The sequence below is a fragment of the Callithrix jacchus genome, chromosome 8 (assembly GCF_049354715.1).
Source record: "Callithrix jacchus isolate 240 chromosome 8, calJac240_pri, whole genome shotgun sequence".
Taxonomy (NCBI): domain Eukaryota; kingdom Metazoa; phylum Chordata; class Mammalia; order Primates; family Cebidae; genus Callithrix; species Callithrix jacchus.
Genome location: NC_133509.1, coordinates 126525904 through 126544933, shown reverse-complemented (window position 1 = coordinate 126544933; position 19030 = coordinate 126525904). Strand labels below are relative to the sequence as shown.

Below are 19030 nucleotides of genomic sequence, written 5' to 3'. Positions count from 1 at the left end.
GTTTGCCAGTTTATTGTAAAGGACATTACAAAGGATACAGTAAGTAGATAAAGAAGTACATGGGGCAGGGTCCAGAAGATTCCCAAGAAAAGGAACTTCTGTCCCTGTGGACTTGTCACGCCACACTCCTGGTAGGTAGATGTGTTTTAGCATTCCAAAACCTGCACTGTAAGGATTTTTATGGAAGCTTTATCACATAGGCATGATCAATTATTTATTCAGTCTCCAGCCCCTCCCCACTTCTTGGGAGATGTGCTGTGGGGCTGAAAGCTCTAAGCTTCTAATCGTGGCTTGCTTTTTCTGGTGACCAGCCCACATCTTAAAGCTATCTGGGAGTCTGTCAAGAGTTGCTTCATTAGAACAAAAGACAATCCCATCACTCAGGAAATTCCAAGGAATTTAGGGGCTCTGCATCAGGAACTGGGGTCAAAGACAAAATGTTAGAACAGAGGATGTTCCTAGCACCCCATCATGCAGGAAATGATAGGATTTTAGGAGTTCTGTATCAGGAGCCAGGATAGAAACCAAATATATATTTCTTATTATATTACAACATCACAATGTCATTATACATTTCTACTACTAATAGTATTATTCTAATTATTGTTCCTAGCTAATTGATGACCTCCTAGACCCCAAATTCAGTGAATATAAAGGAAAATCAGCAAACTAAAAAATTAATAAATAAGAAACAAAATTTTATTACTCAGAGATAATATGTATACCTACATGAAAATCCAAAAAGATCTATGGAAAAACTCAGAACAAATATGGACATGCTAGAAGGTTGTAAGATAGAATAACAATGTATAAAAACCATTTCACCAAGGATTAATTAAATATTATGATTTTAACAATCCTATTAATAAGGTAAGAAATCCCAAAAAGTACCCAGTAATAAAAAAAGGAATCGCAAGGCCTAGTATGTAGAAATATAAAGCTCTAATGAAGGTCATTAAAAAAGACCAAGATAAATAAGACATTTATAAGCAGGAACTTCAGATATTATAAAGATATTAAGTATCTCCAAATTTATCAATCAATTCAATATAATTCCAAGAAAAATTATAACAGTGTTTTTGGTGTGTGTGTGTGTGTGTTTTCTTTTTTGGGCAAGGGAGGGTCTGGAAATTGACAAGCCAAACCCAAATTCATACAGGAGAATGAAACACCATGAATAGCAAACACAATTTTAGAGAAAATAAAAAGATCAAAAATTTGCCCTAGCATGACTTATTATAAAGCAGTAGATTAAAACAGTATGCATCAGTATAGGGATAGACAAATAACCTTACCCAAATCTCTTTGACTTCCTAATGGCTCGCAGTCTGCTTCTGCATAATTCATTTAGTTTTACTAGGTGATACAACAAAAGTAATCATAGTTTTTGCAATTACTTTTAATGGCAAAAACTGCGATTACTTTTGCACCAACCTAATAATTGTGCTCTTTCCCTCTCTACTGTCTATATGCTACATTGTGTCAACCCAGACAGAGAGTTGGCTCCTTTTCTTATGTTGTTCTGTGAATAGCAGGTCTGGATAGGGCCTCCTCCTCCTCCAGATAGTGGGCTAACATTCTGTGGTGTAACTTGAAGTTACTTGATCTTTACAATGCTTGGGGAAGTGAGATCAGAGTGCTGGGAAGGAGTTGAGGCAAGAGAGGACAACAGGTTGGAAGATAGAACTGGCTCAGGCTCTTGCCCCTGAAGGCCTAACATCACACAATAGAGTGACTTGATTTGTAAAGTTGCCTGGCCTTAATTTTCCTTTTCTTTCATGGTAGGTGTTTACATGGGCATGACCTTTTCTGGATTTTGGAATTATCATGCTATCACATGGATTAACGTGACAGAGACTATCTATTCCCACCTTAACGAAGGTAACTCCTCTAACATTGCCTTCATCTTGAGCATTTAACATATCAATATTTGATTACTATCTGTAAAATGTCTTTGCTTTGCTAAGGAGCTCACTTTTTTCTTCCTTTTTAATCCATAGTATGATTTCTTCCTTTAGAACACGAAGGCCTTTCAGTGGTGGATATGGTTTTAACAAATCATTTTTTCATCCTCCTCACCTCTTTGGGCCTTTTTGTAAGTGAAGATCTTCGTTATCCATCAGGCCACCTCTTAACGGTATGTAAATTGCTTTGTAACTAATAGCTAACCTTAAATATCTTCTGTGACACAAAAAGAAATATTTAATATTTGAGTTATGTGTGGTATATCTTTAAATTGAAATGCTTCTTTCTTTAGAAAAACATAAAGGCATAATACAGCAACTTTTTCCTTTGCCTTGTAGTATTGAATATATAATTTGGAAATGGTGCTAGTTTTATTCCTGTACAAATTTATAGTAAGTTTTAAATATATACATGGAGAAAAGATCTTCTACCTATCTATTGATTGATCAATTTATTTATAGCTATATATGTTACCAAAATGCTTTAAGGTAATTTATAAAGCCAAATATAGTATTACAAAGTAATATAAGTGAAATGTAAGTGTTGGGATTGAGAGAAGAGAAATACACATTTAGGTGAAGATAGTTTATATGCATACCATAAAATTCTTAAACGTGTTAACAAATACCTCTCAAAAATTACTAGAACAGAGATGAGACCAGCAATAAAGACTTGGGATCAGTAGGAGAAACGATAGAGGAAAGTAAAGAAGGGGAAATGAAATTGGTTGAGAGGCAGATATTTCTTATACGTGGTAATTATTATCCTTCTTCGGGTGTAAGAATGTTCACATTTATCAGAACCTTCCTCACCATCTCTGAGAAAGTACCATTTGTTGCTCAGATGCCTAGTAGATGTTTTTTTTTTTTTTTTAACGTGCTTATTAAGTTATTGCTAAAACAGAGAGTTGAAACCAGGAATGCTACAATGGCTTAAATTCAAAGTGCAGAGAAGCAGACAGGGATTGTATATTGTAAGTCCTGATCTCCAGACTGCCCTGAGCTGGGCAGAAGAAACAGAATGGCAAAGGAGAAAATAATAGGTTAAAAGTATGCCTTCCTAAACCCAAGTGGGTGGCAGGCTTGTATATGCCTGCACACTTCTTAATTCCTTCACCTAAATCATTAAAAGGCATGGTTTTCTTCTCAAATCCTTTCTGGAATCACATTAAGGTAAAGTAAATTAATAAGACAACAAAATGAAGCAAAGACTGATGGGGAAATTCCCAGAATATTGCATAAACTTATCAGAGACTGCTTTTAGTGTTTGGCTATCTTAACTGCTGGGGTAGAAAAAACATGTAATTTTGGTATAAATTTTTTCAAGGAATTTATATGGTTTATTTCCTTTGGTATAATTTAAGTTGCTATGTTTTGTTAGGCCTTCTGATATGCAAGCAAAAATTAAAGTTTCTTTTTTTCTTCTAGTTTTCCAGGGCAGACTTTTGTGGTTTTGAAAGGGTAAGAAGCTTTACATTTCCCAGGGCTGGTTAGAAGATATGTATTTACTTGGTAACTTGAGATGAGATGTAAGATAATAATTCACAATATAAGTTATTCCAGTTACTATATTACTTATAGCTTATACAAAATATATTTATTTACATATCTAAATTTGTAGCATATATTATATATACATTATATATATAATATATATTGTAGCAACCATTAAGCAGTGCTCTCCTCTTCTGCTTCAAAGGAAGAAGTCCTCCTCCCTGTTTCAGAGGCCACCCCCACCCCTTCTCATATGCTATGTCCGGACTAGCTATGGTTGTTCAGGTTGGATTCTGCACAAGGGCATGTGATTGAAGAGAGTAAAGGGCTGGGATCTGGCTAATGCTTTACTCCCCAGTCCATCTATGCCGGTGTAAATCTGTCCTACCTGGAGAAAGGGGTACCTTTTCTAACTTGTACAAAAAGTCATAATCTAGTCACTGGTCTGCTTCTGACCTTTTCGGGGATTTTGTTTCATTGATTATCTCCCCTGTATGTTAGAAAGTCAAGTTTTGTGATTAATGAACTAGGTAATGCTTCGTTGGAAAACCACAAATGAAATCATGAGTGTTGCTAGCCATTTGCCATATGCCCTCCCTATTCTGTCCTCATAGAGTGAGTAGATGGCTATTAACCAGGAAGGCAGCCTTCACCAGGCACTGAATCTTTCTCCATCTTTATCTTAGATTTTTCAGGCTCCAGTCTGTGTGCATATGTGCATTTGCCCATATACCTACATTCACACAGTCTATGAGGAAGGAACATTTATTTCTTAGGAAGCAAGTAGAACCACTAATTATACTAATCAGAGGAAAAGTAAAACAGAGAACAGAGAGAGCCAGATGGGCAAAAATGATTTGTATTATAAAGAACAGAGGGAAATAACTGTCAAAATAAAATTCCATACCTAGCTAAACTATGTAATTCAAGAATGAGAGTGAAAAGAAAATTATCATACCTAAAGACATTGGGAGGGTTTACCATCCAGAAATCCCCATGAAGGAGTAGGATGCTAGAAGCAATGAGAAAAACTGGAATGTAAGTTCTAAGACCTGGGAGAACAGGAGCCTTGTCTATGCTGTTCACTACTAGATCCCAGTGTCTAGAATGGCACCTGACACAAAGTCTGTACTTAGTAAATATGTGTTCAAAGAATACAATTGGTATAAAAAATAAGTTATGGCCAGATGTGGTAGCCCATGCCTGTAATCCCAGCACTTTGGGAGGCTGAGGCTGGTGGATCACCTGAGGTTGCAGTGAGTCAAGATCGTGCTACTGCACTCCAATCTCAAAATAAAAATAAAAATAAAATAAATAAAACATAAGTTATACATTTTGTGTATAATAATTTGATGGAACCAAAACTCTAGACAATATAACAAGGAGAAATGGCAATAGTTTTCAGTGGATAATAAAGTATTTAAAATCTTTGTCAGGAGAACCAATATGGGAAATAATTTAAGGATTTGTTAGAAAAATGTATAATTCAGTATATGTGTTAAGAATTGAAGGATAATTACCAAAAAACCATAATAAAACAAAAAGAATACAACCTAAAGCTTCCAAACCACTGGAGGAAGGAAAACAGGATTAAAGAATGATCCATTCATTCTTCAAAAAGGAAGGAAGGAGAGGAGAGATAAAGGTAAAAGAATAGAAAACAAACTAAAAGGTAAAACAGTAGAAATAAATCTAAATATGTCAGCAATTACAGTAAGTAGAAAGGAACATTATAGAAAACTGAAGAAAAACCAACATATAATTTAAAAAGCTACACCTAAAGAAGAATCACACCAAAAGTAAAGTAAATGGATGGAGGAGATGATGACTTTTAACTCCCTTCAACGTCTATCTTCAGCCTACCTGCCCTGCTAAGTCAAAAGGCTGCTGGGGCCACTGGGCAGCTGAGATCACTGGAAGTCTGCTTTGAAAAATCTCACTGAGGAGATCTGGCATATTGTTACCTTGCTCATGGGTTACCTGAGAACAAAGTGCTTGGCAACACAGAGCCAAGATTAGAGGATTAGAAGGTAAACTATTCTCAAGGGAGTTTGGCTGGCAGAGCTCCACAAACTCCTAAGGAAGGGTTCTCTTGGCTTTGGGAGTGCGTCTGAGGGTGAGGCTGGAGATGAGCCTACCAGGAGGGTGGCATTCTCCCTGTGCCTGAGATGGACAAGTTGAAGGAGACCTGGAAAGAGGGGAATGCCTTCTGGTTTTGAACTGGTGGCATGGTAGCTATTATTCAAGTTGTCAGAATTTGAGGTGCTCCAAAAACCATACCTGAGCCCTCTCTTCAAAGCACACTTAAGGTAGCCTGGCATTCTGAGAGCAAAGATCATGAGAATAATACTGGAGTTCCTGGTGGGGTGGATGAGGCAACAATTGAACAAGAACATTTCTAAATAAAATCATTTCACAAATACCTAATAAGCACCTACTCTGTGATTATTGTCATTGGCACTGAGGTATTAGGTAATTTACCGTTATCACCCTATTTTGTCTGTTGAGCCCCCAGACTAGCCTCACAAGATTTGAGGTTCCGGTCAAAGCCTACCTTACTTACCATTGTATCCTGATATATTACCACATGGCCTTGCATGTGGGCAGCCTCGATGAATATTTGTATAAGTGCTTCGAACACTTAAGGTAGCCACCTTAAGTGTGCTTTGAACACAGTCAATACTGATAAAGAGCTTCAAGTGCAGCATCAAAATACTTCCTGGGACTAAATACCAAAATTTCCATTAAAAATGGAATAAATTAAAGGACAGAATAGCCACTGTTTAAATGCAGAGTAGTGGCATGGAAGACCAAGATGAGGAAACTTCTCAAACCATCTGAGGAGCATGGCTAGAAATCACAACGGCAACCGTGAGCCTTTGAGGAGCAATCCAGAAGGTCTAACAGATGAGCAAAAGAGTTTTCAGATGTATTTTAAAAGGAACAGATAGAATACAGTGAATAACAAAAAAAAAAAAAATAGAAGATTAACTGAGATTAAGAAAACTCCAAGACTATATATTACAAGCCACTAAATTCCAGGGAGCACTGAAAAAATGTAGGCATATCCAAGAAATATTACTCAATTATAAGGTTAAGGGGGAAATATTACAAGTATCCAGACAGAAAGAGCAAAAGCAAAATATACCTCACTGGTATTAGATTTTGTTTATATAACAGTAGAAGGTTTAAGATAGTGAAATCAACATCTGCAGTCAAGTTAAGACAAAAGAACCAAAGTCCTGAATTTCTATTTCCAGCCAAGAGATTATTCATCTTTCAGATTAAGAGAGTATATGACCTGGTTATCCCAACTAAGGAAAATACTCAAGAAAGAACTTTAATAAAACAAATGCAAAAGAACAGACATTTCAATAAAGGGGAGGAAAATGAGGAGAGGACTAGTGATGAGAAATACTTGGCTGTTTCTCTCATTTTATCTTATATTTATTCATGTGTTTTCTGTCTTTCTGTATAAGTCAAAGTGGAGTACTAGATAAGGATTTCTCTTTTTCTGAGATGGAGTCTCCCTCTGTCACCCAAGCTGGAGTGCAGTGGCAGTCTCAGCTCCTTGCAACCTCTACCTCCTGGGTTCAAATGATTCTCCTGCCTTAGTCTCTTGAGTATCTGGGATTACAGGCATGTGCCACCATGCCCAGCTAATTTTTGTATTTTTAGTAGAGATGGGGTTTCACCAGTTTAGTAAAGGTAGTCTCAAACTCCTGACTTTGGGTGATCCATCTGACTTTGCTACCCAAAGTGTTGGAATTACAGGCCTGAGTCACCACACCCAGCCTAGAAAAGGATATTTGAACAAAGACATCCTAGCCAATTTGGGCTGCTGTAGCAAAGTTTCCGTAGACTGGGTGGCATATACAGAGCACAAATTAAATTCTCACAGTTCTGGAGACTAAACAGTCCAAGATAAAGGTGCAGGCAGATTCAGTGTCTGGTGAGGGCTGCCTTCCTGGATCATAGATAGCTATCTGTTTGTTCACTGTGTCCTCACATGGCAGAGGGGCAAAGGATTTCCCTGGGTTCCCTTTTATAAGGGCACTAATTTGATTCACTGAATCACCCCCACATCAAATTAAGGGTACTAATTCTATTCACCTTATCACCTCCCAAAGGCCCCACCTCCCACACAGCCTATAGCAAGAAAGGACATGTTGCAAGGGAAATGAGAATTTTCAATACCTAAAAATTATGATGTTCAAATAGGTAGTACATTCACATAGTTAAAAAAAATTTTAAAGTTATATAAAGATATACACTGAGAAGTCTGTCCCACCTCTATGGGTATTCACCCTGATTTTTCCATTCCTTACAGGTAATCATTTTTTTAAATTTTATGTCATTTCAGTGGGTTTTTTTTTTCTTTCTTTTACTTATTCCTAAATTATTACTTTTGCCTTGACATTTCAGTGTTTTCTAATGGAAATTCAAATAATTATAAATATATATTCTTTTCTTCACTTTCTTACACCATATACAAAGTATGCTAAATTATTTTTTTCACTTATCAACAAATCACAGGAAAAAATCCATATTAATAAATGGGGAATAGCCTCTTTTTCTTTTCTTTTTTGTTTCTTTTTTTACAGCTTCAAGTATTCCATTGTATGAACTAACCAGAGTTTAAATTATCATCCATTGATGGATGCTTGGGTCATTTCTCAATATTTTGCTATTACAAACAATGCTGCCATGAATAATTTTGTACCTAGAAATTTTATGTCCTGATATATAGATACAATACATCCTAGAACTTAGATTGGGAGATCAAGGGGTAAATACTTATGCAACATTAAAAAATAATCACAAATTGCCCTTCATGGAGGTTTTTACAATTTGCAACGATATTATGATAAATCCTATTAAACTAAAATATCTTAGTAAAACTCAAGCAGGGTTGGTAGTGATGAGGGAGAGGGAAAATACAGGGTTCCAAAGGTAGAGAGGTACTGGGATTGGGGAGTGGAGGGAAGGGGGAAAGTGAAGTTATTTTTAAGGGTTATAAGAATCTACCTTTGGATAAGCCCTCTTTTACTAATGATTGAAGCAAAGGTGTTAAGAATGAGATATATGGGGGTGTCTGGGCAGGTAGCTGAATGAGTGAATACTCAATGATTTATTCACTCACTAAATCTCACTCACTCAACAAATATTTGTTGAGCACCTCCTATATTCCATAATTGTTCAGATAAGAGGGATTCCATAGTGAACAAGACAAAGTCCCTACTGTCATGTAGCTTAACTTTCTACTGAGGTGGCTAGACCATTAAAAATATATATATAAACAAATATATAATGTGATCTTAGATAGTAATAAGTGCTTGTTGAAATTAAAGCAGGGTAAGAGAAAGAGTTAGGGCAAGATAATATTCTATTTTAAATAAGGTGATTAAAGCAGGCCTTTTCAAAGAGATGAGATTTAAGCAGAAACTTGAATGACTTGGAGTAATTATTTTGACAGAGCATTTCCAGACAAAGGTAATAGGAAGTATAAGATCCCTAAATTGGGGATTTGGCATGAGGCAAAATCTGTTAATTATCCACCAAAATCTGTTTAGTGGCAACAGCAAGGAATATGGATCACTTCTTTAAGGATAAAATTGAAATTCTCGTGAAATACAAAATGCTCTCTGCTTCAGCCTGAGCGTGCCTGCCTCCACCTGCAGCCATCCTGCCCGGCCAGGCTAAAGCACTCACCTGCCCTGAACCCACCAGCATTTCTCACACCTCGACTCCTTTGCATAACATGTTTTGCCTTCTTAGCATGCACTCCCTCCTTCTATTTCACTTAGAGAATTTCTTCAGAAATCCCTCCCTGACCACCAAGGTGCTCCTTCTGTGCACTCTCCCAGTTCTCAACACAAATTCCTATCATTATCCCTCTATTTTTGTCTGTTGAGCTTCAGACTAGCCTCACAAGATTTTAGGTTCCAGTCAAGACCTTACTATTGTGTCCTGGTAAGTTACCACACAGCCTTGCACATAGGCAGTCTTGATGAATATTTGTTGAGTCATTGGTCAGTGTGATGGCTCATGCCTGTAATGCCAACACTTTGGGAGGCCAAAGTGGGTGGATCACTTGAGGTCAGGAGTTCAAGACCAGCCTGGCCAACATGGTAAAATCCCATCTCTACTAAAATACAAAAAAAATTAGCCAGGCATGGTGTGTTGTGTGCCTGTAATCCCAGCTACTTGGGGGTAGAGGCAGGAGAATCACTTGAACCGGGGAGGCAGAGGTTGCAGTGAGCCTAGATCATGCCACTGGACTTCAGCCTGGGCAACAGAGTGAGACTCCTTCTCAATTTAAAAAAAAAAAAGAAGTGACTCCTCATGTGTTCAAGTTTGATCATTAGATAGCAGTGAAGGCTTTTGCACACAGATCAGACAGATTTGATTATTGGTCATAAAGAAAGTAAGAAAGTCTTCTTATGTCCCGACAGATATTTGAAGGTCAGAATCTTCCTATAATAAAATAATCTCAAACTGTTGCATTTAATTAATATCAACATCTTCAATATATTTGAAGTTTCTCTCTCATGACCAATTTTCAAAGCCCTTTTCCTGTTGCTTCTTGCTGCTGTCAGGCTTCTGGGAAAGGTACCCAGCTGCCACTAATGAGGAATAAAAGATAAACGTGACTCATTGTAACTGTGCTGAAAGACTAATGGCTTCTGGTAGCTTCTGAAAGAGAGTTCATAGACAAGGGCATCCTCCATTAACATATGCTAATCCATGTGCAATTTCTTTTTATTCCTTTTCTGTGCATTGATCAAAATGTATATTCTTATTTCTTGTCCTCATTCTACAATCTTTTATTTTATTTGCATACAATTTTTGTCTCTTTATTTGCCTCACATTCCTGAACTATCAACCTTTGAAATTTTTTAGTTTTTTTCTATCTTATATCTAAGACATTTTAAGTCTGCATATTGGCTAAGTGATATTTTTCTTTATTTATGTAGGTTGACTATGTGAAAGGAAAATTGTGGTATAATGAAAGATGTTTTGCTAACAGAGAGAAATTTGAAGGTAAATTTTGGTTTAAGATATACTGTATCAAGAGACTTTTTACATATATATGTAACTGAATGCAAGCTCAGCTTTTAAAAGACCATTCCAAACTTTTGGCTCAGGAGAGGGGTTTAAAGGGGGAACCTGGGGTGGAAGGCATGCAGGGGTGATGCTGGGTGCAAGGTCTGTGTGTCTTGTCCTGGTGACTATCTTGAGTCATGGTCCATCTGGAGCATAGGCTGGTGTCACCTTCGCAACGGCCGGATTGTAGACTAACCTCTTTGAAGTAATCTCTGGAATTTTGTAGCTGAGTCTCCATGTCTGATTTGTCTCAAAATTAGCCCCTGGAACTTCTAGCAAGCTCATAATTAGATAAGCCTGCAGTGTAAGGGAGTGTCTGGTGGGAAGGGAGGGAAACCAAGAGTTTCAAAGTATGTTTTCAAGGCTAAAAGCAAGAAAGGAAAAAAAAAAAAAAAACATTCAAAGTGCATTTTTAACTTAAGCCACTTGGTTACAACTTTCCATGGTGCAAATTCCATTCCATTTCTATGGAAAATGGGTGGCATAGTCGATCTGGCTACTTCCTGCTGAGAAGGGGCATAGTTAGGAGGTGCCAGAATGGAATTTGTCCACCTGAAGTTGGAAATATTCTCAAGTTCCTAGACTTGTAGTAGGAATTTGCGGGAGTATTATGGTGCAGGGACACAGGAGCTTCTGAGGACATCTTTCCTGCATCCTTGCAGAGTATACAACAGCAATGAAATCCACAGCAGCTGAAGAGGACAATGAGCAAAATACCAATCATGCTATGTGTGAAAGTCTTCCATGCACTAAGTGGCTGACTGGGCCATGCCATTATTGGGAGAAGGCATCTATAGCAAAATATGAGTATCCAATATATGCGTAGCTTAGGTTAGATTGTGAGAATAATCTAGTATATATAGACAATAGTCTTAATGCACAGTGCTGCTTTAGGCTGCAGTCAGGATATCCAGGGCCATACAGTTTTGTAAGGCCACTTGCCTAATCTGGAAGTTTCCTCAGTAACAAGGGTGATGGCATGGTGGATGTGATTAAAGGCAGCAGCTGTATACTTAGCCAGGGCCTCAACTTGTAATTCTACATATGTGGTCACTGCCTGAGGGAAAAGATGGCTAGTGGGTAAAACCACCAGGATGCCATTTTCAACAGTGGTGTCTGGCGTTTGTACTTTCTCGGTTGGCAGGCAAAGAGTCTAGATGGAACAGGATTCATCCTGTAAGGTAAGGGTGCTCCCACATGTATTTGCCATAGGGCCAACTGTGAGTGCCACAGGCTTACAGCCAGCCCCAGCAGGGAAGGTTGGCTCTATATGAGAAGGAGCTGTTTTACTACTCCAGCCATATAACTGCTAGTCAGTTGAAGAGTTCCATGACATTGCTGGGGAGGTAACCATCCCATGTTCCAGGTCTTAGCTTGAGGTGTGCTGCTGTTGTGGTGTTCAGTGCACAGTTGTGCTTGAATATTACCTGTATTTGTACCTCTGTCAGCCATCTGATGCCATTGTGTACAGCATATCCCAAGGTAGAGGTGACATTGACCTGCTCACAACTTAGTTGAAAAACATGTTTTCTGATTTCCTGGCAAGTAGGAAATTCATGAGGCTTATGATGAGATGAGTTATGGCCATGAAAGCAAAATGGGTGAAGTGCCCCATACCAGGTATAGAAATGACATCAAGAACTTAGGTTGGTGGCTTGGATGCACCATGGTAGGCCTGCAGTGGAAGAAAGGGCAATTCCCCACAGACCCAGCAGTCTGTTCTGTTCTGGAGGGAAGCCACCATATGTGCCCATTCAGCTCAAAGGTTAGTTTTACCAGAGATAAATAATCTAATGACTAGAAAAGTTGTTAAGAAGTTCATGTTATGAAAAGGTTAGTACTTATCTCTGTGTTTTTTTCTTTAACACACCTTTAGGTCTTTTCTTGGCTCACATGAAGAGGCAGGCTGGTTGTCTGAGGTATCAGGTTGAGGATGAGCTGCCTTCACCTAGTGTGATATATCCAGGGTTTAATTCCAGCCAATCTGACAGATAAATGCAGGGTCAGCAGCACATCATAAGGTCCCATCCACCTTTTGGCTAGCTGCTGGTCAGGTCCTTGTTGTTTTCCAAGACTTTAGCCGTACCTTAACTCTGGTGGAAAGGGTGAAGGGGCTCACCCCTAGGGTATGAGGACTGGAAGCAGCAAACTGATGCCTAGTTAGTAATGTCTTCCCTGACTGTTGTATGGATTGTTTAATTCTTGATTCATTTATTAGGGCTAAAGGTAGGACTCCCAGGGAGTCTCCCATAAACAATCTCAAAAGGGTCTCCCATAAACAATCTCAAAAGGATTCAACCTGTACCCACTTTGGGGTGTTAACTTGACTCAGAGTAAGACAATGGGAAAAATTTATCACAAGTCAAATTGCTTTCTTGATATATTTTGGCAATGCAATTTTTTTAGAGTGTGGTTCAAATCTTCAGTTTTTCCTGTCTTTAAGGAAAGGAGTTTTTCCTGTGGTCTTTAAGATGACAATCTACAAGTTGTAGGAAGGGGTGAGTCACAGTTTGCCCTGACATTCCTGCAACCATCAGTCTTTTTGAATCAGAGGATAGGCAGATGTTAACTATGGACTATATGCGCCCCGCCCCCCAATATCAATTAGAAAGTTAGTAAGCTTGTTCTCCATTGTCCATCATACCCAGAGGGCCGGGGGGGTATGATGAAAGGTTGGCTAAACACACGAATTGAACAGGTTATAGGAGGAGCTATGAATATTTATGAAAGTTGTCCTGACACATGCACAGTGAACAAACGTGCATGTAACACATGACTCTGTTTGCCTTGCGGGGAGACTTAATCCTTGTCTGACACGGCCTTAGGTCATGTTTATAATTTGATAGCTTATTACCATAAATAATCTGTTCTGTCAGTCTTGTGATAATTAATACTGGTCAATATTAGTGTCTAAACCATAAAAGGGAGGGAATATAATAAGGCATGTCTGACTTTCTGTACCGTCATGGCTGGGAATTAAGTTTTTAAGGTTTTTTTCTTGCGGTTCCTTTGGCCAATGGGGAGGGTTTGTTCCGTTGATGGGGTACTCAGTATTTTATTTTTGGCTTATATTTCCTCTTTTTTGGTAAAGATCTGCCAGAGGCAGTATCAATGGCCAAGGTTTTACTTTGTCCCATACTAATGCCAGGGTGGTATGGCTACCTGTCCATCATGCCCTTCAGTGGGATACCTATGGCCAAGAAACTTACAGTCAAAAGACTTATAGCCAATTAAACACTTTAGGCCAGATTAGAATGGAGGTGACCAGGCACTCACTAATCCTTAGAATTCTTCTTAAGCAGTGTAAGAGCTAAAAAACCAAAAGCCAAAAAACCCAAGTTATAAAATGGACTTATGTATATATTTTATGCATTGAGCTACTATAATCTTAGCTTGTAGCAGTTAGTTATACAAAACACAGGCATTTTGTTTAGCTGTTTAGGCATCTGTGTGCCTGTCCTTGATGTGGGAGGTTCTGAACTAAGTTTATCCCTCAAAACCAGCCGTTATAATCTCACTACTGCCTCTCTGCAGCAGTCCCTGGGCCTGGGAAGAACGGGATAGTTTCCATTTTGAAGGCAAGGTAAAGCATAATTAGCAACATTTCAAGCAAAATGGTCCTAAGCCTTGAGCCATTCTGAGAATGACAGGAAAGGAACCTCACAGGTAGCTAAACATTTAAATTATTTAGAATTAAGGCACAGAAGAAATATTAATTCAGATAGAGGCAAAATTAGTAAATGCATCTTAATGTTTTTAAATACAGGATTGTCTTGTGCCCTATTAAAGCAGTATGCTTTGTTGCCTTTGTCTGGGTCTAAAGATGAGGCTTTGGTTGACTTGAGTTTGGCATCAGATACTGGCAGAGTCAGTGTCTTCTTAGATGCGATATGTGCATCTAGGAGTCAACGCTCTGTAACTTAACAGCACATGGATTACTTAATAGCACCATTAAGGACCTTTTCAAGAGGCTGGAGGTGGTGATACTGGAGTCCTGATTGAAAGCCATAAAAGGATTTATAAACTTGTATTGATTAATTTTTATAGCTTTGATGAGCCCAAGAAATAAGTCAGAGACTTAATTTAGGATTTGATTTGAGGACATTTGTGAAAGATGTTAAAAGACTCAAAACATTTTGTCCAAATAGAATGATAGGTCATTGTAAAACAATAGTTATTCATTTAACCAAAGTGATAATCAAAAGACTTTAAGGGCAACATAGAAGGTACGTGGATGTAAAAACCTTAACTCTTTTAAATCTCAGGTTTTTTTAAGCTATCAAAAATCTAATAAAGACAGCATAGAAATTATCTTGATAAGATGTAAAATCTTACATCTGGCATAGACTATCCATGGATATGGCATATGACATAGGCCATCTATGGAATGCTTCCTTTCTATTTTGTCCTATATTACCTCTTTCCTAGATAACTCACTTTGGGACAGAAATTTACCATATAAGATCTTTTCTCATGCATAATTATTTTTAATAAGAATACAACTTACAGAATTATATATTAACATGTACTTTTATTTTTAATAACTTTAAACTTTGGCGAAAGCTTAGAAAGCAAGAAATCGTGAGCTGTTTATCAGATGTTAACATTTTATAGATGAAATAATTCTACAAGTTTTATAAACTGTATTTTCCCACATCCTAATCCTATTTTAGTTGGAAATGACCCAGACATCCATATGAGCATCCAAAATAATTTAAAGATTTTAAATTTTATAAAAAGTTTGCTAGCAAGCATTTACCCATTTACATGTGATTTTTTTCATGTTTAATCATTTATCTAGATTACTTTTGAAAACTGAGATATTAGACAGCACTAGTCATCATTTAAAGTTATTTTTCTGTTAACCATTTTTAAAGCTTGTAAACATCAGGGATTCACCTAAGAACTTTAAAGTTAAAAACATGGGCATTTTGCTGACAACTTAGAAGATTCAGCTGTTTGTATTGAACCACAAATATTAAATTAATCTTCTTTATAAAAAAAATCACACAAAGATCATTTCATTTGGCTGGGTTTATAGGCTTATAACTTTTATGCCAAATCTAGACACCTTAATATAACTAGCAGAGGCAAATACAAAACATATCTAATCCGTAAACTTAGACAAAAATGTATGCTGACAATTCTGAATACATTTCTATGTTTATTTTATTAATAATATTTAAAATGAGTTTTATTTGTCAGACTTACGTGAACTTGAAGAGATTTTGGATTTCATTTATGAATACTCATTTACTTATAAGCCAGTTTGGTAGTGTGCCAGATATGACACATAATATACCAACATCACATAAACATATCTAAGCACGTATATGTGTACACAAATATCCAATAGCTTTTACCTTAGAATTCTAGCCACAAGGTAGCAATACAGACTCATCATTTTATAAAAGATAGCTGGATCCGAATTATTTTTGTGACAAAATTGCAATCTGTTCACATGGCTGAACTTTGTTTGCCTTAGTAGGTAATCCAAGAATAGCAGTGGACCAAAATTTGGGTAAAGCAGTCTCTATGGCAGTTCAGGTTTTTTTGTTTTTAATATTTATTTTTATTTTACTTTAAGTTCCAGGATACAAGTGCAGAATGTGTAGGCTTGTTACACAGGTATACATGTGCCATGGTGGTTTGCTGAATCTATCAACCTGTCATCTAGGCTTTAAACCCTACACGTATTATCTAATGCTCTCTCTCCCCTTGCCCCCCACCTCCCAACTGGCCCTGGTTTGTGTTGTTCCCCTCCCTGTGTTCGTGTGTTCTCATTGTTCAACTCCCACTTATGTGTTAGAACATGTGGTATTTGGTTTGCTGTTCCTGTGTTAGTTTCCTGAGGATGCTGGCTTCCACGTCATCCATGTCCCTGCAAAGGACATGATCTCATTCCTTCTTATGGCTGCATAGTACTCTGTGGTATATATGTACCACATTTTCTTTATCCCATCTACCATCGATGGGCATTTGAGTTGGTTGAATGTCTTTGCTATTGTAACTAGTGATGTAATAAACATCCATGTGGATGTGTCTTTATAATAAACAATTTATACTCCTTTGGGTGTATACTCAGTAATGAGATTGCTGGGTCAAATGGCATTTCTTGTTCTAGATCCTTGAAAAATTGCCACACTGTTTCCACAATGGTTGAACTAATATACATTCCCATCAACAGTGTAAAAGTATTCCTTTTTCTCCTCAGCCTCACCAACATCTATTGTTTCTTTACTTTTTAATAATCACCATTCTGACTGGCATAAGATGGTGCTTTTGATTGCATTTCTCTAATGATTAACGATGATGAGCTTTTTTTTCATGTGTTTCTTGGTGGCATAATATCTTATTTTGAAAACTGTCTGTTCATATCCTTGCCCACTTTTTGATGGAGTCATTTATTTTTTTTCTTATAAATATGTTTATGTTCCTTGTAGATTCTGGGTATTAAACCTTTGTCAGATGGGTAGATTGCAAAAATTTTTCCCCATTCTATAAGTTGCCTGTTCACTCTAAGGATAGTTTCTTTTGCTGTGTAGAAGCTTTTTAATTTAATTAGATCTCATTTGTCAATTTTGGCTTTTGTTAGAATTGCTTTTGGTGGTTTCGTCATTAAGTCTTTGCCCACACCTATGTCCTGAATGGTATTGCCTAGATTTTCTTCTAGGGTTTTTATAGTTTGGCTTTTATATTTAAGTCTTTAATCCATCTTGAGTTAATTTTTCTATAAGGTATAAAGAAGGGGTCCAGTTTCAGTTTTCTGCATATGGCTAGCCAATTTTCCCAGCACCATTTGTTAAATAGGGAATTCTTTCCCCATTGCTTTTCTCAGGTTTGTTGAAGACGAGGTGGTCGTAGATGTCTGGTGTTATTTCTGAGGTCTCTGTTTTGTTCCATTGGTCTATATGTCTGTTTTGGTACCAGTACCATGCTGTTTTGGTTACTGTAAACTTGTAGCATAGTTTGAAGTCAGGTAGCATTATGCCTCCAGCTTTGTTCTTTTTGCTTAGGATTGTCTTGGCATTACAGACTCCTTTTTAGTTCCATATCACTGACATTCCTTACAGAATTAGAAAAAAACAACTTTAAATTTCATGCGGCAGTTCAGTTTTAAAAAGTCTCTTTTATCCTTTTTTTCTTCCATTCCAAATGAGTTTCCAATGTTTACATTTCAGTTAGACCATAAATAATGAGTCTTATCTTGGCACCACTGCTTAGTAAAAGCAGATTCAAAGCAGGAAGAAAAAAAGAGAGCTTTAGAACTCTGATTAACTTTATAGTTGCAAATTAACCATTTGAGCTCTGAATTTTTTTTTGTTATAACTTTCCCATCAGTTTAAAATGCACAGAAATGGACCATAATATGTAACCATCTAGAGTCCCTAAGAGGATGACAAAATCAGGGGCCTCTAGTGAGCAAGGGAGCAGCTTATATTGATGCCTTGCTTTTGTCTCTGTATCAATAATTCCCTGCAACTAGATTGCCAGGAGTTGGGTGAATTCTCCTTACTTTATGCAACCAATGTTGATGGTACCATTCACAGTCCCAATAGATATGCTTGTGTAAGTTTTTCCACACAGGAGAGCCCAAGATGTCAAAGAATTGATGTCCCCAACAGGCCGATGACCGGCAATGACCAGTATAACCTTTTTTAGCACATCAACCTTAATCTAAGTCCAGGTCCTGCTGCAATCCCGGTAAACACTAACGGGAGGGCAACAAATGAAATGGCAAAACAAGCAGATAGAAAGGGCAAAAGGGCAAAAGAACTGGAGTTGGGACGGTTTAAACATTCATCCCAGGTATTTCCGACCTTCTGTTCATACAAATAGCATTGAAAACCATAAGCAGGATGACAGGCGTGTTTAGATAACCCACAGAAGAATTCACATGCTTCTTTTCCCCATGAGATCTGGCACAGCTGTGAGAAGTACTTTAGAATCCTAGAAAGAGCAATCCAGCCAAGAGCCAGGATGACAGAAGTTGTTCTACTTCAGGGTTGGATCCCTGGATTGAGTGGGGGGCTTGTACAGGCTGCCTTAAAGGGTAGAGAAAGAAGGTAAGAAAGTAGCAAGTAGATAAGGGCCCAATGTAGATCACATACATACACAGTTACAGATTCAGATGGTGCACTCCCAAGCTAATTCCCCATCAAGGGGACTAGATAAAAGTCCTGAAACCTTGCCTCAACTTCGGATGGCCCCATGAGCATCTAGGTTAAAACAGAACAAAGCTCAAGTGATGCCACAGATAAAGATGGTGTAACTGCCCAGACAACGTCATAAGCATCTATGTCCAAATGGAGCAGAGCTCAAGTGTTATCACAGAAGAGACAGAGGAGACCTGGGTGCATTCCAGTTGACTTATCCAGTTCTGAAGCCTGTCAACTTCTTCACATGTCACTTTCCCTGCACCAGCAAAGTATAGTAGGCAGCTAACGCCATGACAGGGAGAGAAG

At 37.7% G+C, this 19030-nt stretch overlaps 1 protein-coding gene across 3 annotated transcripts in view; it reads left to right on the top strand.

The window, feature by feature from the left end:
- The window catches only part of CATSPERB (catsper channel auxiliary subunit beta), a 189403-nt gene that overhangs the window by 65062 nt on the left and 105311 nt on the right, over positions 1-19030 (top strand). For all 3 annotated transcript variants that reach the window (XM_003734064.6, XM_035261289.3, XM_078335627.1), the window contains 4 exons: positions 1786-1881; positions 2019-2137; positions 3393-3425; positions 10436-10502. In XM_003734064.6, coding sequence (XP_003734112.4) covers positions 1786-1881; positions 2019-2137; positions 3393-3425; positions 10436-10502 — 315 coding nt within the window. The remainder of the gene's footprint in view (positions 1-1785; positions 1882-2018; positions 2138-3392; positions 3426-10435; positions 10503-19030) is intronic.